The sequence below is a fragment of the Mustela putorius genome, unplaced genomic scaffold (genome assembly GCF_011764305.1).
Source record: "Mustela putorius furo isolate JIRA1106 unplaced genomic scaffold, ASM1176430v1.1 tig00000731_pilon_pilon_pilon, whole genome shotgun sequence".
Classification (NCBI taxonomy): Eukaryota; Metazoa; Chordata; class Mammalia; order Carnivora; family Mustelidae; genus Mustela; species Mustela putorius.
The window spans coordinates 2630251-2654134 of NW_025421461.1; the positions used below are offsets into that span (position 1 = coordinate 2630251).

At 57.7% G+C, this 23884-nt stretch overlaps 2 protein-coding genes across 10 annotated transcripts in view; one reads left to right on the forward strand and one right to left on the reverse strand.

Annotated features, from left to right (window-relative positions):
* EPN2 (epsin 2) overlaps positions 1 to 6561 on the forward strand; it is an 82368-nt gene extending 75807 nt beyond the window's left edge. For all 8 annotated transcript variants that reach the window (XM_045083663.1, XM_045083667.1, XM_045083668.1 and 5 more), the window contains 2 exons: positions 1843 to 2058; positions 3742 to 6561. In XM_045083663.1, coding sequence (XP_044939598.1) covers positions 1843 to 2058; positions 3742 to 4040 — 515 coding nt within the window. In that variant the 3' untranslated portion in view covers positions 4041 to 6561. The remainder of the gene's footprint in view (positions 1 to 1842; positions 2059 to 3741) is intronic.
* A 4449-nt stretch (positions 6562 to 11010) lies between these two features.
* On the reverse strand, positions 11011 to 23677 carry B9D1 (B9 domain containing 1). Of its 2 annotated transcripts, none has more exons than XM_004776561.3 (7): positions 23482 to 23673; positions 21826 to 21894; positions 19860 to 19971; positions 16182 to 16278; positions 15416 to 15478; positions 11657 to 11724; positions 11011 to 11327 (listed from the first exon to the last, which is right to left on the reverse strand). In XM_004776561.3, the coding sequence occupies exons 1-7, from the start codon at positions 23542 to 23544 to the stop codon at positions 11185 to 11187; spliced, it is 615 nt and encodes a 204-aa protein (XP_004776618.1). In that variant the 5' UTR covers positions 23545 to 23673; the 3' UTR covers positions 11011 to 11184. The 2 variants fall into 2 exon arrangements, with proteins under 2 accessions (XP_004776618.1, XP_044939606.1); XM_045083671.1 differs by having other exon boundaries at positions 11186 to 11327; positions 11657 to 11768; positions 23482 to 23677.
* Positions 23678 to 23884: the final 207 nt, after the last annotated feature.

A 23884-nucleotide genomic window follows, 5' to 3' on the forward strand; every position in this document is an offset into this window, starting at 1 on the left:
TGCAGTTGAGAATTTTTTTTCACTCTCTCCTGGTGTTGGGCCTATGCTTCTGGTCTCATTCACCTCTGGGTCTCGGCCCCACCCCTGGGCCCCTCGAGGTTGCCTGCACAGGTGCCCCACCCACCGCCGCCTCTCCAGCCCAGCCTGGGCCCCCACCGCCCCATCTCAACTGCTGCCTCCATATGCCTTAGTCTTCCCAACTTCCCTCTCGACATGGTGCCCCTTTTCCATACAGCACCTGCTCTGGGCCCGGACAGGGTATCTCTGCCCCTACTTGATCATCCCAGGTTGTGGCTTCCACCCAGTCCCTGTCAGAGCCCCAGCCCAGTGCCTCTGGGCTGCAGGGTATCAGGGTGGGGGACAGAGAGTCCAGACTGGGGGAGGAGGCCAGGGACAGAGCCAGGCTGCCTCTGTCCACCTCCAGGCCACCTCTCCCAGCCACATGGAGCAGCTTCTCCGCTTCTCCTTGTGCCCCCGCCATGATCTCCATCTACCCCTCCACCCCCTCACCTCCCTCTCACCTCCCCTGGACTGCTTCCCCCAGAGGCAGCCATAGGCCCAGCTGGCCTCCCATCTGAGGTCCGTGCAGCCTGACCCCTGACCGCTGCTTGGCCCCCTCTCAGCTCAGGGGTCCAGAGGCAACTTAGAATGTGCTGCTTCTTGGGGTCTTTCTTTTGCTGCATTAAACAAAATTCTGGAGCGCCTGGGTGGCTCAGTGGGTTAAGCCTCTACCTTCAGCTCAGGTCATGATCTCCGGGTCCTGGGAGCGAGTCCTGCATCAGGCTCTCTGCTTGACGGGGAGGCTGCTTTCCCCTCTCTCTCTCTGCCTGCCTCTCTGCCTCTTTGTGATCTGTGTCTGTCAAATAAATGAGTAAAATATTTAAAAAACAAACCAAAAAACGCCCAAAATTCCATGCATCTCTTTTGCAGGCCGGAGTGCAGCCTCGTGGTCCTTGACGACCCAGGTGCGCTGCAACGAGAAGGCAGTGTGGCCCTATAATGTGCACAGTCCTTCTGTGCACTTGCGAACACTCACCCCCAATTCTGGAACTGTTTCCACTGTAGAAAATTTGGAAAAGTGTATGGAAGAAAACAGAACTCCTCTGTAAACCTCCCTCCCCTCGCCGCTGTGTTGCCTTCCAGTGCTTTTTCTGAGCTCTGCTGACACGGTCTTTGCTTTTCTTCTCTCTCAAGAAATTCATGATCATTGTAGAAAATTGATAGTGAAAACACACGACATACGTCTTCTGTGTGCGCCTGGCCCGCAGCCCTAAATACCATCCCGATATTTCTAGAGGACCGGGCCGTACGCACTTTTGCCAACTGCTGCTCTTCCCGTGACGTGATCCGGCCCTCTTTCCCCGTCACTAGGCCTCCTGTCCCTGCGCTCTGGGTTTGCGTACACGAACAAGGTTTCTTTTTTTTTTTTTTTTTTTAAGATTTTATTTATTTATTTGACAGAGAGAGATCACAAGCAGGCAGAGAGGCAGGCAGAGAGAGAGGAGGAAGCAGGCTCCCTGCTGAGCAGAGAGCCCAATGCGGGGCTTGATCCCAGGACCCTGACATCATGACCCGAGCTGAAGGCAGCAGCCTAACCCACTGAGCCACCCAGGTGCCCCCACAAACAAGGGTTCTGTACACTACCCTGTGGCTGACTGTCCCCGGCCAGGTCTGTTGGAAACAACACTGCCGTGGACATCCCTGTCTTCTGTGTGGCGACACTGGTCCCCCAGAATGTGTGTGTCTTTGCACAGGACGCTGCTGGGGTTAGCAGTGTTGCATGCGGGTCTCGGGGCCATGCCCTCTGTCCTCACCATGCCCTTGTGTGTTCTTGTCTTGTAGCTGAGGCTGTGGCCTCGCCTCCGTCCCAGAACAACGGAACTACAAGCCCAGACCCCTTCGAGTGCCAGCCCCCGACCTCCACCTCGAGCAAGCCCAGCAGCGCTCGGAAAACACCCGAGTCCTTCCTGGGCCCCAATGCAGCCCTAGTCAACCTGGACTCGCTGGTGACCAGGCCAGCCCCGCCAGCCCAGTCTCTCAACCCTTTCCTGGCACCAGGTATGCTTGCTTCCTGGGGCTCCCTCTGCTTGTCTGCCCTTCCTGACTATGGGTTTGGGGCTAGCCTCCGGCCTTGACCTCTCCTCCACTTCTCACCTCTCCTCCGAGAATCTTCCTGCCTTACCCAGGAAGCATGCCCGGAATTCCTGGACCTCTCCAGGGCCTGGGGGTCGGGGCATGAAAGCTGACGTGTGGTTGCGGGGATGGGTGGGAAACAGCCCCACCTCACTGTGGAGACCACTGAGCAGAAGCTGCCCCAGACTTCGTGCCCTTGGCCAGGGAGACCCTCCAGCAAGCACCACTTGGTCAGCTGCAGAAGGGCAGCGGCGGGGAGAGGAAGAGCTGGGGTTTGCTGCCCAACATTCCCCTTTCGGGGGGCCCTTTGCAAGGGGCCCACAGACCCTTCTTTAGCCATTTGAGGTGCCAGATTCTTTCTTTCTGGGGCTGGGAGCCCTGCCCTCCCACCTCTGTATCTAGCCTCCCTGCCGTTAGGCTCCGTCTAAATGCCTGTTCTCCCCCTCAAAGGCTCTGTGGACTGCAAGACAAGCCCTCCTGCCTTGGCTTTAGAGTCCGGGGTCCCTGGGGCCATGGGCTCCCCAGTGTGTCTCATTCAAGGCGTTCAGTCTGAGAGCCTCCCTCAGACCGCGGAATCTGCGGCCCCTCGGAGGACCCTGCAGAGATGGACCCCGGGTTTTAGAAGTGCTGAGGGTGGGGACTGTAGCCAGTCCCCGTGGTCCTGAGCGGGGCGAGGACATGGTTGCCCCTCACTCCCTGGGTGGAGCCGGATCTGAACCCCGTGTCCCAGCCAGGCTAGCTTGCCTGCCTGGGGTCCCGCCATCCCGCTACGGGGGGCTCCCGGCACCTCCGGGTTGGCTCAGCTCTGGCGGGGCTGCTCTGCAGCATTAGGAGTGGTGCTGGTGCAGGAACGCCAGCTGTGCCCTCAGCAGAGCCTGCCTCCCCCGACGGTGGGCTGGAGAGCGGGCAGCATCTCCTCGGGGAGGCTGGGGGTGCTCCTCGGCGGGCAGCCTGTGTGCTCAAGGTCTGGGCTGCTTGGAGGCTCCATGCTGGTGGCGCTCGGGGGCTTTGGCAGAGCACCAAAGATGTTTTTGCTAAAAGCCAGGGGAGAAAGCCTTAACGATGTGTGGTACTTTCTGGAAACGCTGGTTAAGACAGAGCTGCCTCCACTTTTTGACTGCAGGGCTTCTCAGAGCCTTAGTCTTGCCAGCCCTCAGGTCCCATGGTCCAGGGTGGAAGCTGGCACTCTCTGGCCGCATGCTGAGGATCCCCGCTCCCCGACGGTGCCGCTCTTTCCCGGACACCTGGTGTCACAGAGCTTGACAGACAGATTAGGGGAGTGGGGCCAGCTGTTTGTTGCTGAGGGAGACATGGGGGGCCAGCTCTGAGTAGGCACGCTCCTGGCACTGCCTCAGTCAGGCTTGGTGACTCCGGATGAGCCACTCGGCTTCGAACAGCCTTGGTCTCTTTGACCAGACGCTGGAGATGCAGGCAGGGGGCACGTGTGCCCTGCGTTGGCTGGAGACCGGGGCTCTGCAGAGCAGCAGGCACTAAGAAGCACCCCGTCCCCTAGAGGTGCACACGTTCTACTGGTCACACCCGTCTCCCGCCCTTGGACTTGGGGGTGGGTCTGTTCTGACGCAAGCCACTGCCCCACCTCTTTCCCAGGTGCAGCCACCGCTTCGGCCCCTGTCAACCCCTTCCAGGTGAACCAGCCGCAGCCGCTGACGCTGAACCAGCTGCGGGGGAGCCCTGTCCTGGGGACCAGCACGTCCTTTGGGCCTAGCCCAGGTGTGGAGCCCATGGCTGTGGCCTCCATGACCTCCACGGCCCCACACCCGGCTCTGGGGGCTGGAGGGTCCTCCCTGACGCCACTTGGCCCCACCGCGATGAACATGGTGGGGAGCGTGGGCCTTCCCCCCTCTGCAGCTCAGGCCACCGGCACAACCAACCCTTTCCTTCTCTAGTGCCAGGGCTGGGGCCCCACCACAGAGCGCATGCCCAGAGCCTCCGTGCCTGAGGACGCCGAGCAGGGACTCTCGATTGTGGAATGGTGTCCAAGAGTGGGAGTGTGGGTGTTAGGGCTTTCCAGTTCTGGCTTTCTGATAGAAGGGTTGTCTGCACAGCCCTGACCCGTCAAGCAGCGGCAGGCCTGCTAGACGTGGGTCTCCGCGCCTTCTGAGGCTGCCCACCCGCCTGTCCCCAGCCCACTGCCCGCGGGAGGGGCCCAACCCAGTGGCATCCCCACTTCCTCCCGAACGCCGAGGTCCTGGTCCTGGAGACCAGCTAGCTCTCTGGGGCCCAGGACGAGGGGGCGGGAGCTGTCAGCATTGACCTCACCCTGAGCCTCAGCCTGAGGGCCTCTGGGACGCTGCCTGGCCTAGGCCTAGGAACGCCACCACTGTGTCCTTGTGACCCACCCCCTCCAGCCCTAGCAACACCCGAGGCGGTCCCAGGTGTGGATGGAATGAAGCACGGCTCCGTGAGATGCTGACCTTCTGGGGAAGTGGTTGTGCATATTTTATTTTTCTTTGACTCGTGTGTGAGTTCAAAGCAAACCCTACCACCGCAGAACAACTCTTAAATTAAATCCACTAGAGCGAGCTTTAAACTAATCTGAGCATAACCCCTGCCACATGGCTCTATGCTTGTATACGTTTGCACATAATTTGTTTAGTACAGTTTCATATTTGAGTTTGCAGAATTACCTAATAGTCTTTTTTTGGCTAATATTTTTATAACGTGGTTCTTATTTAACTGTCTAGTTTTGATAGAATTTACCAGGTCTGGCTGAATTAAGATACTGGCACGTGTCATGTGAATGGTTTAAACCCTCTTATTTATGGTTTTAACTCTAAGAAAATTTAAATAGGAAGCAAAAAAAATGCCTTATGGGGGGAAAAAAAAACTAAAGCAAATTCTTTATAGGGAAAAATACGGGAATTTGATTACACAGAAAAGATGATGTTTATTTAAAAAAAAAATCTACAACAGCAACAACAACAAAAACCCAGCCTCCAGTTGCCTTTTCCTTTCTTTTACTCCCTTTTTTGGTGACTTACCCAACAGATTGAACCACAGCCTTCTGGGCTGGATCCTGAGAGAGGCTGTTTTTCTTACTGGTACACCAACATCAAGTTAAAGGGAAAAAAATCTGATGGATGGATGTGACTCACCAGTTTTTATCTGCTAATTCCCTTTTATAACTGAAGGCATGCACGGATCAACAAGGACTTCCGTTTCCGGTGCAAATTGGAAACGGAAGAGGCATCTTGAACCTTGTGTGTCTGTGATCCTCTCTGTCTTAATCCGCACTCAGGGTAAGGATGGGGATGGCGTGGAGACTGCAGGCGTCTTCAGTGCCCACGGCTCCCTGGGGCCAGCCTCCTGCTAACTCCAGACACACACTGCAGACTTAAAATTCTCATCATCTCTTACTTCGGAGAGGAAGAAGAAAAAAAGTCATTCTCACATGGATTTTTAACCAACATGCACTAATATTACCTCCCTTTTCCAACTCCCTCCTTTCCTCGCCCCACCTGCCACTAGAAGAAAAGTATGAATTCATGAAAGAGCAGAAAAGACGTGCTTCTCCCCAGGGAAGGAAGCCCCCCTCCCCCCGCCCCCGCCACACACACAGCCAACCTGCCTCCGGTCAGGTCACCTTGCCTGTGGGCGCTGCAGTCTTGCTTTCCACTGTGGACTTCACCCCAACTCCAAGGCAGCTGACCCCCCGGTGTTCCTCCGCTTCCTGTGGCCTGTTCTGGGAGGAGGTCAGACCCTGAGCAGGGCACAGGCCTGGAGATGAGCAGGCGGAGTCCCAAACAGCCTTTTCTGGCCTCTCCTGTTTCCTCATTTTAAAAGCTCACCCATGCCGCTCCCCAAGGCTGTCCCCCAGCCGGAGGAGCCACCCCCAGAGCTCCTGACCGGCCATGCCTCCACCAGAGCCGGACAGCTGGGGCTGGACCGCGGGCTGGAGCCCGCCCTGGCCTCCTCCGACCTGGGGGAGCATGGGGACAGGGTGGGGCCCAGCAGGTGGCTCCCCCCCGGGAGGTGCTTTCACTCACATGGTGCGAGCCCGGACCCCTTCACAGGCCAGTAGCCCAGACCTGACTACTGCGTCGGTGATTCTTTTTGTAAACAGTCAAGAGCCCTTCCTGACTTGACTTCGAGGCCCCAGCATTCTAGCCACTGGGCCGCCGAGGCCCCACAAGACCCACTGCGCCCCCTCTCCCCACCCCCTCACACCCGGGCACAGGCCTGTCCCAGGCACCTTGTCCCTTGTTGCCTGCTGCACTGATCATGAAGCTGCCGGCTGCTGCCACACGTGTGACACACGTGCCGTCATGCTCCCTCCTGATGGGCACCGGGGTAGGGGGCGCCGCCCAGCCGTTTTCTCAGTCCCAGGGGCCGGTGGCTGGTTTTGAACGTGTGTTGACTATTGATACTTATTTACTGTACAAATATAATTTATCATTTGTATCATGATGCGGTTTCTGGTTGTGTCCTTCCTCGCCCGCGTCTCTGTCTCCCACCGGAGACGGGTGGGCAGGAGCCGATCCTCGTGCCTGTTTGAGCCTCTGTGGACAGGGGAGGAGGCTGGCTGGGAGGCAGCCCTCGGGGCACCACGACAGGTGGTCGGCAAGGCACGGGCCTTGGTGGGTGGGTAGGTGCACCTCCCCACACGTGGACTTGGGATCCTGTGATCAGAGGTGGCACCACAGTGGAAGGACAAAAACTCCTTCCTTTCCAGGCAGGGATGGAAGAGGTGTTTGGACAGCAGGAGGATGTACGGCAGAGGCCAGCACAGAGTGGGGAAGGAGGCCTGGGGCGGCCTTGCGGCTTTCCGCTTGAGAGGAACCCCCAGCTCTGGCCTCTGGGGCTGCCCTGGCCGCCTGTGACCACTCAGGGAGCAGAACTCAATAGGCCTGGGGAGGGTTTGCCCAAGTTGGGAGCAGTGGGGCCAGCCACTCCCCGGACAGGAGAGGGGGGCCTGTATGTCACGGTGCCCTAGGCTACATTGCCCTGTCAGTGGCTTAGCCATGGCGGTCTGCGCTCACAGAGTCTGTTACCGTGTAGGTTGGCTCTGTTTCTGTGGGCAGGGAATGAGTGAGCAGTGAGAAGTGTGTGAGGTCTCGTAGGGGGCCAGGGCGGGCAGGGGCTTTGACCGCCTCCCTCACCAGCACCGGCTCCGGGGGCGGCAACCGGGAGCAGGGGTTGGGGGAAACGCAGGCCTCCTTGGTGCCCCAGGGGCCGGGAAGTGGGTTAGGGTCACATACGGCTGGTCTCTGCCACAGCTGTCCTTCTGGTCACCAAATACTGATTTCATTCCCCTACAGGTGAAGCATATCCTTTCCCCCAAGGGAAGCATTCTAGGATCACTTAGAGAATCACAGGAGGTCACACGTGGTGGTCTTAGGCGACAGTGTTTGTGGATAGATGTTACACAGCAGTAGATAACAGGCACACACATAAAATTCTTCCTCGCTGCCTTGCCCCATGTTTTTTTCAGCTCCCTGGTCGCTCCTATTGGGGCCGTTGGGATAATGGTAGGAGCGAGCTTAACTCCTGAGATCTGATGCTTAACCAGGTGGCTGAGTTGCTTGGCCTCATGAGAAGTTTTTACTAGAACTTGAGTGCTTGAAGCATTTTTCCTTCTCATCTCTTCCCATTTGCCTTCTGGACCCAGTAGTCTCCTTTCTCAACCTTTCGAGGCTCCCAAAATTTTGGATTCTCTATTTCTGTCATTTGGCCTTGGAAACGGGCCTTTTCTTGCCTGAGCTCACTGCCTTCCCATGCTGGCTTTCCAGATGCAGCCCGCAGCGGCCAACCCGCCCCATGCATCATATCACCCACCTGTGCCTGCCCCTGGAGTTGGCCCACCAGGCACAAAACCTAACTCCCACGTTGTTGGCACAAGTCTTACCTAGTTTTGTGCTCGCATAAATGGAGCTTTCCTGCCATCCAGCCTTTTCTCTGTGCTCTGCCTGCCTGTCGCTCAGCTGCTAAGCCAATACCACATTCACTCGGTTTGGGATTGGGTGATGGCAGAAACCCACTCCTGATTCCAATTTCCGTATCAGACCGGAACACTCTGCGGAAACCACCCCCGAACTCTCTGTGGCAGAACGCAGTAAAAGTAGTTTCTAAACTGCCCAGTGGAGACATTCCTGGCTGTTCCTGCCCTGTTCCGTCTTCAAGATGTGCTCTCAAGGGTCCCGTGGGGAAGGATGGAACCATCGACCTGGGGAGCTTTGTGTCAGACCTCTCAGTGCTGGACAGCCTTTCAACCCACCTTTCTTTGGCCAGAGCTACTCCCAGAGACCCACCTGGATACAAGGGGAATGGAGTCTTATGAGCATGAGGGGACAGAATGGACGGTGGGGGGTGAACTTGGGGCCGCCCACCTTGACTGTTCTTCATGTGGATTGTCCCAGGTCTCCACCCTGCTCCCCATGCAGAGTGCCCGCAGCCTTCCAAGTTTCTGTCCTCCTGCCTTGGCGTGAGGTGGCTTTCTGCAAAGGCGGTAGCCTTCTAGACCCTGACTGGGCATTGGGCACACATTGTCTGAAACTCAGTGTGTAGTACACTTGAGATCTGTGCGTTTCAGTCCACATTCGTGGTCCTGCAAGAGACACAAATGACGCCCACAAACAAATACAGAGCTCCAGTCACGGGCACGCATGCTCCAACGTACTGCTGTCTGTGATTCTATGGAAATGCACTAAAACCAGGCGGGAGGGAAGGAGGGATGAGAACACAAGTGTGGGAAGGTGGCAGACTGCACGATGGCACAGAAGGAGAAGGGGGTGGGACCACTCCATCAGAGGTGCTGGCAGGCTGGGCCTGACGGGACAGAGGTTTCTGGACAGCGCATGGGCAAGGATGGGGGGCAGGGGGCGGGGGGGCTCAGCCTTTCAGAGTTGCAGGGGAGAGAGGAGGGGGCCCAGGTTTGGTGGAGGCCAACTGCATGATCCTGCCAGGTGGGAAGCCCTTGATGGACGGTGGGGGGAGGAGTGGGAGCAACTTGAAGGCATGGGGTCTCCTGGGACCTCAGGTGGGACCATAGCGTCTCTGGGGGGCCGGACATGGTGGTGGAACAGAGGAAGCTCCTGGACTTTTTTTAAAGATTTTATTTTTTTCAAGTAATCTCTATCCCCAGCATGGGGCTCGAACTCACAACCCCAAGATCAAGACTTGCATGCTCCACCAGTTGAGCCAGCCAGGCAACCCTCTTAGGTCATTTCCATTTCCTCATGAGCCATTCAGCCGAGGGTGAGCACTACTGGAGATGCAAAGAAACACAAGGTGAGGCCCTTTCTCCGAAAGGTGAGGAGAGCTGGAGGAGGAGAGATGGGTCTGCCTGCTGCTGTGAGGGAGCCCTGGCTGTGGACTGAGCAAGGCAGTCCTGGGATGGCCACTATGTGCCCCGGCCAACTGATCACTGTCACAGGCCTGTTGGGTGAGTAAACAGGGACAGGGGCACAGCAGTGCAAGATGGCAGTACCTGTAATGACCCCTGTGAATTATAAATTGGGACAGGAGGAAAGGGAGGGAGGGGCTGATGGGCAGCCCAAAGTGGGGACAGGTTTTGGGGGTCTTGCAGGGCCCTGAGGCCATGAAGGACTGTTGGTACGAGGACCACGGGAGAAGAACCACCAGGAGGGGACGCAGATGGTTGGGGTTATCTTGGAGGCAGTGCCGTCACTGGTAACAAGAAATAGGTGGTGGGATGGGTGGTTGCTGAGGGGCAAGGCCAAGGTCATCGCAGGGGAGGAGGCGAGGAAGAGGTGTGGACGGTGGTGGTATCCTCAATGGCCGGAGTAGAACCCCCAGGGGAAGGCGGTAAGGTCTTCAGTGGGCTTTGGTAGTTGGTCACCGGCCCTGGGCGTCTGGGGAGCTGGGACGGGGAGGTGGAGATGCCAGTGGATTTGCCAGACGCAAATCCCTCCAGCCCCAGGGTCCACGGGCTGGGGCAGCAGAAGAGGGCCGTGAGGGCCAGTGTGGGCTTCAGCACAGGACCTAGGTGGAGGGAACTTTCCATTCAGAGAAGAGGATCAGAATCAGGAATGTTGCACGAGTCGCAGAGCACACAGGGAGCTGGCTGGGAGGGACCGGCTGGGCCGCACAGACTTTCGGTGTCCAGAGAGCTAAGTGAGAGGAGGGGCGGGGCAGGGTGGGCACAGTGCTGTCGCAGGGCAGGGTCCACGGATGGCCAGGGCAATGGGGGGGTGGTGGCAAGGCTGGTGGTCTTGAGGCTGGGCGGTGGGGGCTTCGTGGCTCCCATTGAATCGAACAGCCCCACGCTGGGGATAGATATTACTTGAAAAAAACAAAATCTTTTTTTAAAAAAGATGCAGGTGGAGAGCAGATCAGGGGGCTGCAGGCCCCGTGCCCCGGGGGAGAGTGGGGACAGGCTGGGAGGGTGACTGCCACAGCAGTGCCGCGGGGACCTGTGTGTGGATGGCTCCACTACCTGTGTGCTGAGCGCTGGATGCTGGGTGCAGGGGCCCACTCTCCTCTCCTGCTGTGAGCCCAGAGAGCTGGGATTCCAGCAGCTTCCGGCTTCTGGGAGGATTTCAGCCCTGGCGTCTGGGCTACGGGGGGCCTCTCCCTGCGGCTTCCACCGATCTGATTCTCTTCTCCTCGCACAAGGGCCAGGTGCTCCTGAGCCCCGAAACCTTGTCATCTCCCTCCTGTGTTAGGGAGGCGTGTGGGGAGGGTCGCACAGCCCCAAGCAGGGCTGAACCAGAGCTCACAACCCAGGTGGCTGTCTCGTGTGCCTCTCCGGGCAGCTTCTCTGCCCTAAGCAGTATGGGGTGGGGGACAGGTCCTGGTCCAGCTCAGAGGGGCAGGCAGGCCGGCCCCAGTGACCTGCTCCCAAGGAGTGGGGAGCAGGGCTGAAGGGAGGGAGAGGAGGCAGCTCCGGGCCTGGGCTCTGGGGAAAGTGATGCTTTATTATATAAAAATCTGACCCCACCCTCCTAGCCCCTCCGAGGCTGCACATCAAGCAGCTGGATCCCTGGCCAGCTCTCCAAAAGGACAGCCCTGTGTTCTCTGGCGGCGGCATGGCCAAATTCAGTGGCTGTGGCCGTGGCCCAGTGCGGGCCTTCACCGGGGGATGCCCTGGGGCGGGCTGGGCCCTGAGGTGCCCTGTGTGTCAGGAGGCCCAGTGTCGTAGCCCAGCTTCCTCATGTCCTTGGTTACCACGTTGAAGAGGAGAGTGACAAAGCCCTGTGAGCGCACGCGGGTCACTGAGGAGAGAAGGTGGTGTCAGCCAGTCTGTTCTGGGGTATCTCAGCCCCAGCAGTCTCTCCTGTAAAATGGGAATGGACCATGCCCCCACAGGGAGGTATGGGGGCTGCACCAGGAACCGACAAACCTGGCAGACCCTCTACATTCCAGCCAGGCCCAGGTGGGAGCAGTGCTCGGAGGAGAGGCCTGGGCTGCTCCCACAGTCCATCTTGTGCATGGCAGGTGCAGGTCCCCGGCTCCCACCCTGTTTCCTAGGGGTCTACCCAGTCCCTCCCGGGCTCCAGCTTGCCTGTGGGGAGGGGGCGGGGTTGAGGGGATCAAGCTTTACCTTCTCGGCCTTCACCCTGGGCCACCACCTTGGGGTCTGTGTACTCGGGCCGGCGTCCCATGAACCAGCTGGGTGGACAGGAGGACACGGGGTGAGCAGGTCCTCGGCCTGGCTATCCCTCAGACCGGAGACATGGGCTTCAGAAACCAGCAGCCCTCCAACCCCTGCCCCAGGGCCCGGCCCTTCGCAGAATCTTTCCACACCCCCGCCCTCTGCTGGGGAAAGGTGAGGCTGGGTGCCGCAGGTAGCATCCACGAGGCTCAGCAGGCTGCCCCCCAGGCCTGAGGTGCTCTGTGCCCCACCCCTCCTTGGCTGCACACCAAGCTTTCCCATCACGATCCCCTGTGGCTTTGAGGGAGATGTGGGGCTGGGGGCACAGTGGGAACCCAGGTGGAAATCCCAGAAAGGGGACAGCAGCTGGGGACGGGCAGTGTGACCCCCCCATCCTCCCGGGGGGAAGACAGGCCCCATCCTGGAGTGGTGGACAGAGGGGCCGGATCTGGGCTCTCCACTTTCTTTTTTAATAATGTGGGATCCAGGACAAGTCCCTTCCCATCTCTGAGCCTGAGCTTGGCTTCCTCCCGGCGGTACGGAATGAACTCCCAGAGCTAGAGGAGAAGGCACTCTGGCAACTGCTGGGGTAGGGGGGACAGTCATCCTCTTATTCATGGCTCTTGCTCTGAGGTTCAGGTGCCCCAAGGATGGGCTCGCTCCGTGGTGCCCAACTCGATCCTCTCACCCCAGTCACAGGTGCAGGGGTGCGGCCCTCCGGGGGCCCCGACATGCTAGCTGTCCACCCATCCCTCCCAGGAGCCTGGAACTGCAAACACCCCCATCTTCCAGAGGCTGAGAGCAGGATGGGCACATGCCCGAGGCCACAGGCAGAGAGGTGCGGGCTGGATGCTCTGGGCTGCTGTCCCCGGGCCTGCCACTCCAGGCCCCACAGCCTGTCACAGCTCCTTCCAGACCAGAGGCCACGCCTCTGCCAAACCCACAGGAGCCCGAAACAATCCGGGTGCACATTCCCCGCGGGTGGGCCAGGCAGGCGGGGGTGTCACCGATCCAGGAGCACCTCCAGCCTGTGCTCTGGGGGTCCTGGGGAGGGGGGCGGGGGGGGGGAGGCCAGTGATGCAGCTGGGGGTAGTGGAGGCCCCACCAGGAAGGAGGCCCCTCGGTCTGTCTGTCGAGCTTCCCACATTCTCAGAGCAGGCTCCGCCCGGCCTTCCGGCTAAAGTGGCTGACCTGGGAGGGCCAGGAGGCCTGTGCTCTGCCCCAGCACCCCCACCCTCCCCATGGCTGCCCAGCACCCTCCCCCACCAGCAGCCCCTCCAGCTGCTCGCTGGAGTCTCCTCTTGGCTCAGGCCACCGGGCCTGGACCAGCCCCCTGGCCCCTGGGGTGCAGCCTCCATCGAGGGCACCGGTGTCCCCTGGGTGCTGCCTGGGGGTGGGGCTCCAGTCTGGCTGATCCTGGACAAAGCAGTGACTGCCCCCTGCTGTCTGTAGGCCGTGTGGACAGCCAGTAAAGGGGGCTCATTGGCTCCGAGCCTCGGGAGGGGGATGGGAGGGGAACTGGGAATCTAGGGTTCTAGCCAGGGCTGGATGGCAGGCCACTGTGTCTGTGTGCCTCAGTTTCTCCATCGGAGGAGGGGGGCTCTCCACCTTACAGGCAGGGGAAGCAGCCACCGCTCTGTCCTGAGGTCTACAAGGACAGGCTGTTCAGGGTGGAGGAGAGTGTCCAGGAAAGAGCTGTCCTTCCTGAGGCCAGGAAGGACCCGGTGGACTGGAGGACATGCGGGCAGGGGGTAGGGCTGGAGGTCAGCAGGACAGGAGAACGCGGGGTCTCCCAGCACCCTCGCTAAAGCTGATCCTAAACGCAGAGATGTGCTTGATGTGTTTCTAAAGCAGCGTGTTTAGGAAAACCATTTTTGTCGCTCTGTGAAGGCTGGGTGGGAGGCGTTGTCATGGGCTGGATAACGGCCCTAGCAGTCCTTGTCCCTGGAACTTACCAACGTGACCTTATTTGGGAAAAGGATTTTTGCACATCTGATTAAAATAAAGATCTTAAACATGGGGGCGTTGTCCTGGGTTATCTGGGTTCATCCTAAATGCCCCCTAAGTGTCCTAAGAGGGGGAGGGAGAGGGGACACACACAGGGGAGGGGGTGACACGTGAGGTTGCACACGTGACCACAGAGGCAGAGACTGGAGCGATGGGCCCCAAGCCCAGGCAGGCCGCAGCCAGCAGAAGCTGGCCAGGAGCAGAGGCTCCCCAAGAGCCTGGCGGGGGGTGCAGAGGTGGCAGGAGGAGCGCGGCCCTGCGGGCGCCTTGATCTCATCCCACTGATACTGGTTTTGGACTGTGAGACAATTAAGTTTCTGAAGCCATTGAGTTTGTGGTCACTGGTTACACCAGCCCCGGGAACTAATACAGGGCTGAGGGGAGGAGGGCAGGCAGGGGGGCTGAGCAAAGGCTGGCCTCTATGGACAGGCTCTGGGAAGATTTTGACCAAACCACTTTCGGTCATCAGATCATCCCCCACTGTCCGGACTGCAAACACACGCCTTTCCCAGGGGAGGCTGCCCACTGCCCCCAGCTGCTAGCCTCTGGCACTGGCAGAAACACCCAGAAACTTGTCCTGCACGGAGACCCTTTCCTCAGAGGGATGTAGCCCTGAGACCCAAGGTTCCCTTGGAGCTGTGAGGTGCCGAGCAGCACGGATGCCGCGGCCAGGACAGCAGCGTGGGCTCAAAGCCCTTAACCTTCCTGTCCCCACTAATGGACCTGGCCCCTATTTTCCTGACAGTTCCGCAGGTGGGTGTCATCCCGTCTAGCTTACAATGGCCCAGGGCACCTTCCCATCATGGGGGCTTCCCAAGGGCCTTCGGGGGGGCAGGCACCCACATTCTCCCCTCCAGGCCTCAGAACTCAGTGACGCCTCCTCTGTGAGGCCCAACACTGTCCTGCCCTGTGGGACTCTGGCCAAGGCTCACCCTGAAACCACCCAGGCCTGCGGGGGGTCTGCTCGTCAGCTGCACCTGGGCACCCGGGTAGCCTTCCTTCCCTCCCCACCCCCATCCTGGCTGTGAACAGAGGGCTCCTGGCTGACCTGGTGGGGAGCAGTGTGGGGCTCGCAGCCAAGCTGAGCGGACAAGAGTCTCAGTCGCCAACCTCGAGGCAGTTGGCCTGCCCTCTAAGCCTAGATGTGGATGTGGTAAGGGCCAAGAGGCTCCCTGCCTCCCTGGTGTCTCCCCCACACTCCCCTTGCTCACCACCCACTAGTGACACCACATCCATGCTGCTCCGAGCACACTAAGCCCATGGACTTTGCACCATTTCCTACGCCTGGAATGTTCCTTCCCCAGATCAGCCACACTGGCCCTTACCTCCACTCTACTTTCTGTTTGGATGTTACCTCCTCCAGGAGGCCCCCCCACCACTGTATCCTCCTGTGTCCTTTTTCATATTTTAATATCCTATTACATCGTGAGCATCTCCCCATCTGTCGAGAGCTTTTGCTCTGCCCTGGCACTAAGACCAGTAATGGGGCACAGAGTATAAAGGTGCCCAGCCTCATGCGGCTGGACCAGCGGCTGACCGGAGCCCACAGCCCCTGCTTCCCTGGGCCCCAAAGATGGAGCAGATGGGAGACCCGACGAGGTTACCCAGTGCAAGTGAGGGAGGACAGGGACACCCCTCCCGCCCTCCACTCTGACTCCCTAGGTCAGAAGCAGGCGCCAGCAGGAGGATTTCGAAACTCACCTCGTAAACTTCTGCAGTTTAGACGTGGATTCGGGGACAAACATGGGGATGGTCCTTTTGTGCCTGAAACAGATGTTTTCACGGACAGATGTGCTGAGTAACAGAAAAGTGGTGGGACTTCCCGAGCGTCTGGTGAGCAGGAGCGGTCCATCAGGCAGCACCAAGTCCGAGCCAAGCCCTACCCGCCCCCGTTGTGCTCACTGCGAGCAAGGTGCCGGAAACGGCCCAGGGTCCCCTTGAGCCTGGCATCTTGTCAAGGCTCGGGATGATGCTGGGGTAGAGCCATCACTCCTGGGGCCCTGTCCCCCACATCTCCAAGGCCCGGTTTGGAAGCCCTTCCTCCAGGAAGCCCTCCTCGATTCCCTGCACCTTCCCCCGGCTGCAGCCCCCTGCCCTAGTCCTGCCCACCAAGCCTGGGGTCCTGGCCCTCACTACCCCAGCCCCACCTCCTCTCCACATGCCTCCCCCCACATCCTGCGCCTTCTGTCTCAGCAACAATACTCAGAACATTTGGCCGTTCTACTCTAGGCAAACTCCCATCATCTACATCCCAGAACCCCGTCTAGAGCTGTCACTGCGTCTCTCTGTGTCTCTACTTCTCCGACAGCTCCCGCTGCCCAGGCCCCAGGGGACGCCAGCACACTTCCAGCCTCGCAGCAAAGTCTGTCCCAGGAAAAGCCCTGCTGGGGGTGCCCTGGTCCTAAACCAGCATGGCCCAGCAAGGGACGGACTGTGGCCCAGGGACCCAGTCAGAGCCAGAACCCACCTGCCAGGTGAGAAAGGCACGTGCACTGCCCCGTAGCCTCGAACCACATCGTTCCCAAACACGTCTGGTCCGTATACACTGAGCACAATCTGCGGCCCTTGGGAAGAACAAGACAAGGGGTCAGCAGGTGGAAGGTGTAGGGCAGAGAACAGGAGTGGACACCGGACCCCTCCCCCTTCTCCACTAAGGGCTTGTGCTGACCCAGAATCTGGGGAGGCAGGCAGGGACAGCGGTGGAGAGCGCAAGTGGACGAGGTCCTTGGTGAGGACCAGATGCCTTGCAGATCCTGTGCCTTGACAATACAGGTAGGACCCCCGAAGGCACTCTTCTCCTCTGCTCAAGGCACAGGGACCCAGCCAGGAAGTGAGCAAAGGGGCCGCTTCTTGGGAGCCTCCTTTCTGATACAGGCGGTCAGATTCAAGTGTGGGCTTCCAAGGTTCGCAGTCCACAGGGCCTGGCTTTGGGGTGCCGCAGGGGAGGTCAGAGGGAAAGAAAGACCTTCCTCACCATTTTCCTTTAAATGATCGCTGATCCCACCAGTTCCCTGTAAACATGGAGGTACACTGGGTCCTTTCTCCAGGGTCAGTCTATTCATCCTCTGAAGGCAGGGGAGAAGTCGCTGCCTGGAGCGAGGCAGGGAGGCCCAGGAAACCGGGCTGCCAGGCACCTGCGGCCTGCAGGACGAGCCTCAGGCCATCGGACAACTCACCTCCCAGCCTCTCAGGTCCCTCATCTCTAGGCCACGTCTGTGCCCTGCGTTAGGTGCTTGGTGAGCCTAAGACACGGGTTCGGGGCCCTTCCCATCACTCCCCCTCCCCCAGAGGGAGCCCCTATTCTGACTTGAAGAAAGTACTCCTTGTAAGCCTTTCCTGCCAAAGAAGGCATCCCAACATGGTTTCGATTTTACCCACTTTTTTAAGGGTTTTAATTTTGAGAGCAAGAGAGCGAGCGAGTGAGCGAGCATGGGGAGGGGCAGAGGAAGAGAATCCCAAGCAGACTCCAAGCTGAGCCAAAACCAAGAGTCAGACACTTAACCGACGGAGCCACCCCAGTGCCCTGGTTTTACCCATTTAAATGAATAAATAAAACCTTATACAAATGGAATTGTAGAATCTCTGTATTGGTACCCAGCTTCTTTAATTCAACGTCGTGTCTGTGAGATTGTTAAGACTGTGTCATGTAGGGGATGTCACTCGTTCTCAATGCTAGAGAACATTCTGGCTCTGGACAGACCAGGAGAACAGGGTTTGCTCCGGTGTTGATGGGCATGTGGGCAGTTTCTCCTTGGGGAGCCCCCAGGTGGTGAGGCTGAGCTCTTGTTCAAGCCCTTGCCCCCTGCACGCACATGGTTCTGCTGAGCACACGTCCCAGGCACCCTCACACCCGCCAGGCCTTGGAGTTCCCTTCACACCATGTCCTTACAAAGCGGGGGTCCTCAGTTTCCCTGATTGGAGTTATTCGGGCGTGGGCACGGGTGGCAGCTCACCACAGCTTGCCTTCACCTTCACTGCAATCTTTCTCACTGAAGTAAAGCCCTTGCTCTGTTTCTCAGTAACTCGCATGCCCTCCTCCGTGAAGGGACTGCTCGCCCTCTTGCCCTATTTCTACCAGTCTTTTCCTCATTGATGTGCAGTGTGTATGTGTGTGAATTCCGTGGCCTGTCTTTGCAGCTGTTATATTATGATATTATAGTAAAGAATTTCTTTTTGATATATCATTTTTGAATCACATGTGTGCACAAAAGAAGACAGTCTATTTATTTTCATACAAAAAGCCACTGGTTTTTGTCTGTGTATCTCCTATCCAGCATTCACGCCAATTTATTATTTTAGTAACTTATCTGTGGGTTATTTTGCAAATTCTACACGCATAATGTCACCTGTAAAAAATGACAGTTTTATTCTTTCTAATTCTTATGCCTTTGTTTGTTAGCAACAAGGAAATTGTTCACCATTTCACTTAGAAAAGCTAATGTTTGCTCTAAGTTTTTTGTAGATAGCCTTTATCAAATTAAGAAAGTTTCCTTCCAGGAGCCCCTGGTGGCTCAGTTGGTTGGGGATCCAACTTTTTTTTTTTTTAAGATTTTATTTATTTATTTGACAGACAGAGATCAGAAGTAGACACAGAGGCAGGCAGAGAGAGGGGGGAAGCAGGCTCCCCGCTGAGCAGAGAGCCCGATGCGGGGCTCGATTCCAGGACCCTAAGATCATGACCTGAGCCGAAGGCAGAGGCTTTAACCCATTGAGCCACCCAGGTGCCCCACAACTTTTTTTAAAAGATTTTATTTATTTTATGGAGAGAAAGAGATCATGAGTAGGGCGGGGGCGGTAGTGGGAGAACCAGACTCCCCACTGAGAAGGGAGCCTGATGCTAGACTTGATCCCAGTTCCCCGGGGATCACGACGTGAGCTGAAGGCAGACGCTTAACTGACTGAGCCACCCAAGCACCCATGGGGGTCCAACTCTTGATCTCAGCTCAGGTCATAAGTTCAGACCCCACAATGGGCTCCATGACTTTAAAAAAAAAAAAAAAAGGCAAGCTTTCTTCTATTCCTAGTTTGTCAAAGTTTATCATGAATGGATGCTGAATTTTATCATCGTTTCTACATTTATAGGGATGATCGTGACTTTCTTTCTTTTTAAAGCAGTGAATCACGCTGGTTGATTTCGGATATTATATAAGCTTTATATTTCTGGAATAAACCATACTTGTTCATATGTTATCCCTTTTACATCCTGCTAGATTAGGCTTATGAATATTTTATTTGAGAGTTTCTGTAACCATGTTCAAGGTCAGGAACGATCCGGAGCTGGGTCGCAGCTCCCAGGCTCCACCAAGCGCTCTGAGGTCTCTGTCCAAGTTGCAGGGATTTTCCTGGTTTTTGCACCCTGAGCCCAGAGCAGCTGTCAAAAGCCTCCATCAGCCTCTAAGTCACCTCTGGGGGAATCAGTAAATACTCTCGGGGCGATGTGAGTGGGATCACGTCTCTAGATTTCTATATTCTCCAGGATCGTGGCCTGGTAAATCTCTAATACTTTGCTAGCTCTCTGAAACCTTGGAATAGTTGTGTTTTGTTTTTGCTTTTTACTACTGTATTTGCCTCTGCGAGCCTTCCTCAGCAGCAGGAGATGGCCCACTATCCAGTGCCCTGTCCCAGGAAGCCTATGGAAGCATTCTTACTCGTGGATAATGACAAGGAGGACTGCCAGGCAGCCCCTGCTTCGGAAACCCCGCAAGCCTAGACCCCAAGCCACATGCAGCAGAGAGGCTCAGACTGTGGAATCAGATGGGCCTGAAATCCAATCCATGCTCAGCTGCTAGATATAAAGCCAAAGGCAAATGAAATTACTTTTGGGCCTCGGTTTCCTAACGTGAGAAAAGAAACAGAGTGATCTGTCCACCACATAGGCCGAGTCCACCTGGGCCACAATGGCCACAGGCTGGGGCCACACTGATACTCTCTGAGCTTCCTAAAGGTCAGCTCTGTCGCCTGTCCACGAACCGGGTTAGGGGTGGTGGGGGAGGTGGAGGGAATCGGCCAGGTGGCAAGAGAGCAGAGGATGGGGCTGTCGCAAGGGCCCAGGGGACGAGCAGAGAGGAGCTGGGAGCGGATGGCCATGGGGGCACCTCCCCCCGGCCCCCACCCAGGTGTCCCTGCAAGGCCCCTGCAGACTCACAGCCGTAGGGGTTCGTGCTCTTGAAGGTGACGTCAATTGGGAAGTTCCACACCAGCACTCGCCGCACATCCTGGCTCTTGGACGTGATCTGTGAGATGCCCTCCTCCAGACCCTGTGGGAACAGGGACGGCGACAGCTGCTGCCCGTGCTCCGGCTGCCACACCGCTCCCCCGACCTAGGTGGGCAGTTTTCCTCACTACCTTCTGCCAATACGCTAACTTCCCATGACCAGAACTCCAGGGCGCTGGGGCAGCTCCTGAGCCTCTCCGGGTTTCGCTTCGTCGGATCTGGCTTCGTGAAGAGCCAGCCCGGGCCTGGGTTCTCGCCCCCTCACAAGAGCAAGCGGTCACAGGTCATGTCCCTCTTCTGTCACGGTCACGTATGTTGGTGCACGTGTGTGTGCGAGCTTCTCTATCAGGAAATGAGGCTGGCCCTATGTCTTCCTCCACCCACCAACCCATTTGCAGCTCCCCTGCCAAGCACAACTCCTGGAATGAGCTGTGCACACTCTCCGGCCCCCATTCCTTCTCGCTTCCCTCTCGAGAACCCACTTCCATCTGAGCACAGGTGCCCATGCTACCGAAGAGCTTTTGGTGGGGAGCTCCAGGGACCCCAGGGTTGCTGTATGTGCGGACATTTCTCCCAAACCCGCAGCCGGTCCTCACCTCTGACCTCCAGAGCACCCTACCTCCACTGCCAACCCTGCACCCTGGCTGGATGTCTACTGGGAACCTCAACCACCACACATGCTGGACAGAGCTCTGGAAAGTTCTCCCAGATCTGGCTACCCAGTCTTCTCACTGAAAGGCGGCTCTGCTCCCAAGTGCCCGGGCTCAGAAGCTTCATGTTATTCTTAACTCCTTTCTCCCATGCCCCACATCTGCCCGAGAGGAAACCCTGTTGCCTCCACCTTCACAATATATTGGAAATTCGAGCACCTGCCGCACCCTCAGTGCTGCGCCTCATCTACGTGCTGTCTTTGCTCCTCTGTTTCTGGGAACTGTCCAGGGTCTCCCTCTCTGGCCCTTGCTCCCCGTCTACTCTGGACACAGAAGCCAGAAGGAGCTATGGAAAACACTAGAACACTAGGCAGGTCATGTTCTCTGTTCCAGACTCTCTGAGTGGGTCCCATGTAACCCTGCATGAAGCTGTGGTCCTTACTCTGACTGACCGTGTCCTCCACGGCCTGACCCCCCCACCCCCGCTTCAGCTCCTGCCACACTCCTCCCTGCTCATGCTCCTTGCTGGCCACACCTGCCTCCTTCCTGTTCCTCAAGCGCCAGGCACAATCCCGCCTCAGGGCCTGTGCACCTCTGCTCCTTCTGCCTGCAGAGCTCTTAACACAGACCTGCACATGGCTCCTTCCCTCACTCCATTCAGGTCTTGGCCCGAAGTTACCTTCTCAGGGAGGCCCTCCCCAGCCCCCCTCACCTAGATTCTGGTTTCTCTCTATCCTCCATACCTCCCTTCCCAACTCTACTTTCTCTTTGGCACTTTTTACTAGAACATACTAGAACACTGGTACGTATTGTCTGTCTCACTGCACAAGGATGTGCGCTCCACGAAGACTGGGACTCTCATCTAGCTGTCTGGGGGAGACAGATTACTCTGAGCCCAGTCTTGCAAGGAGAGCTTCTATTCTGCCTTCGGACTCCCCAGAGTCCTCCCCGTGGGCTAGAAGAGGGCCGGAGGCTCTACGGCCCACATGTTCCTCTTCACGGCCATGTGCAAGCTTCCGGGACGGGGCACGTGAGCTAGAGTGCAGCTCTGATCTGGGAGCCCGCTGATGGCTGCATTCCCCACTCCAGCTTTACCAGGAACAAAGTCACGCTTGGAACCTCCCTGAGCTCAGTGTCTACCTCTGCATGGGTTCTGAACTGGGACTGAAAGGGGAAAAGTGGACACCTTCAGAAACCCCATTGGTCATGGAGCCTGTTCATAAGGGACGCCCGAGGGCCCAGCTTACCGCCGTGGGGGCCCAGTCCTGGCCATACACAAAGCAGTACTTGCAGTAGAGATCATCGTACTCTGGAAACTGCAGGAAGAAGCACACACAGCTTGAGATTACGGAGACCCGTGGTGAGGCCAACGTGTTGACTACGTAAAGGCAGCCAATAGGAATTCTGAGCACCAGGCACCTGGAGTGGGTCTAAGAAACAGCCAGGGCTGAGGACACGGGGTGCAGCATAGGGACTGGGGCCCGAGATGTGGGAGTCCAAGGTGCAGTCCCAGGCTGCTACTGCCATTGAGCCTTTGCCTGAGTTCTGGCTTCTGTCTGGCATGCCCTTCCCATTACTCCATCTGGCAAACTCCGGTTCATCCTTCAAAACTTACCTTCCAGGGAGCCTGTCCTAACCTCCAGGTTGTTTTAAGCACCCCCTGCCCCCTGACCCCTGTCCTGGCTTTGTCAGCCCCTGGTCCTCCCCTCTATCAAAGCTCTAATGGTTTGTTTATTTCTGTCAACCCCATTTGACTGTGAACAGGGAACAAGTGTGATGACATTTTTGTGTCCCCAGTGCCTGGCACAAGGGTGGGCCCAGAGGAGGTCTGAGGGAATGGTGCCAAAGTGAAAGGATGCTATTGGGACACGAAGCCTACAGGGACCTGGAGCTCAAGGCCTGGAGAGAGGGAGGGACCAGAACTGAATGGGAGGCCCCAGAAGGCGGGCATGGGTGCTGACAGTGCACAGACGTGATCCAGCCCAGCCAAAGGCCCCTCATGGGACAGAAGAGACGAGGGGAAGGTAGTCGTGGACACTAGGCCAAGGGGCAGGTGGACAGGGTGGGAGCACGGGGACATGAGCCCGAAGAAACAGGGAGGCATGAGAGACCCAGAACTTTACCCAAACCAGTTCACCTAATCCTCACAATAATACAATAAACACCATCTTCCAACAGTCTAGAAGGGTAATACATCAAAGTTTTGGCGGCAGGCAGATCTGGGTTTAAATCCCAGCTTTGCCGCTCCATTTGGGCAAGTGTTCCCATCTGTAAAATGGGGATGCTAGTAATATCCACTTCACAGGATTGTTTCGAGGACCGAATGAGCAGTGCTGCAAACAGGGCGAATTCATGGTGAACATACCTATCTATCTCTAACTATCTAGGACCAATGGTTCTTACAAACTGTAGTAGCGTCCCCTTCTGTCAAACTGACCAGACTCTCCCAGGATCTTTCCCCCACCACCATCGTGGGATCAGATTCACCAGATTACCTCCGTTCTGACCCAAATTCAAGGATCTGAGAGTTCAGAGTGCAGAGCACTAGAGGACCGAGGCCCAGCGTCCCGATCGAGTATCGGCTTCCCGCCTTACACCCGCGTTAGGTTCCTGCCCGGGACTCCACAAGCTGGACATGATCCGAACGGGGTCTCAAAGGCTTGGCCGAGCGTGTCCTCGGCACGAGCTCAACCTCTCGAGATCGGCTTCCACCCGCGCACATCGGGGCTGAGTTTTCGCAGGAAAGCCTGTCAAACGCTGGTTCCCCTCCCCCGCCTAACCGTGGGAGACAGAGGCTCGGGAGGAACAACGCACCTCTCCGGGGCCACGCGGCAGCCCTGGAGGTCGCGGGATGGGCCTCCGGGGAGAGTGGGGTAAGGCGGACGAGGTCCACGGCCGCTCACCTGGGCGCTCTCCACTTGCCCGTTGACCATGAGTAGGAAGACGCTGGGACCCGCCGCCGTCATGGCCAGGCTAGGGGCTCCAGGAAAGGACCAAGGTTACGCGCAGGGTTGCGGAGAGGCTCCGGGTTGCCCTGGAAACCGACGGCGTGGCGCGTGGGACACGTTTCTTGGGATGGGACCTTCGCTAAAGCAAGCGTGCATGCCGTAGTGCGCAGGCGCAGCCAGCGGCGGCGGGTGGGGCTGGGCCCTCGGAGGGCGGGGCTCCGCAGCCCCACCCCTCTCCGGGGAAGCTGGGGCAGTCCACGAGACCCGCGTCGGAGCGTGGGCCTATTGCGTGGAACCTAGCCGCGCTGCGGGATCAGGCTACACCTCCAGGGAGTGTGTGTCCACTCGGCTTCGGCCC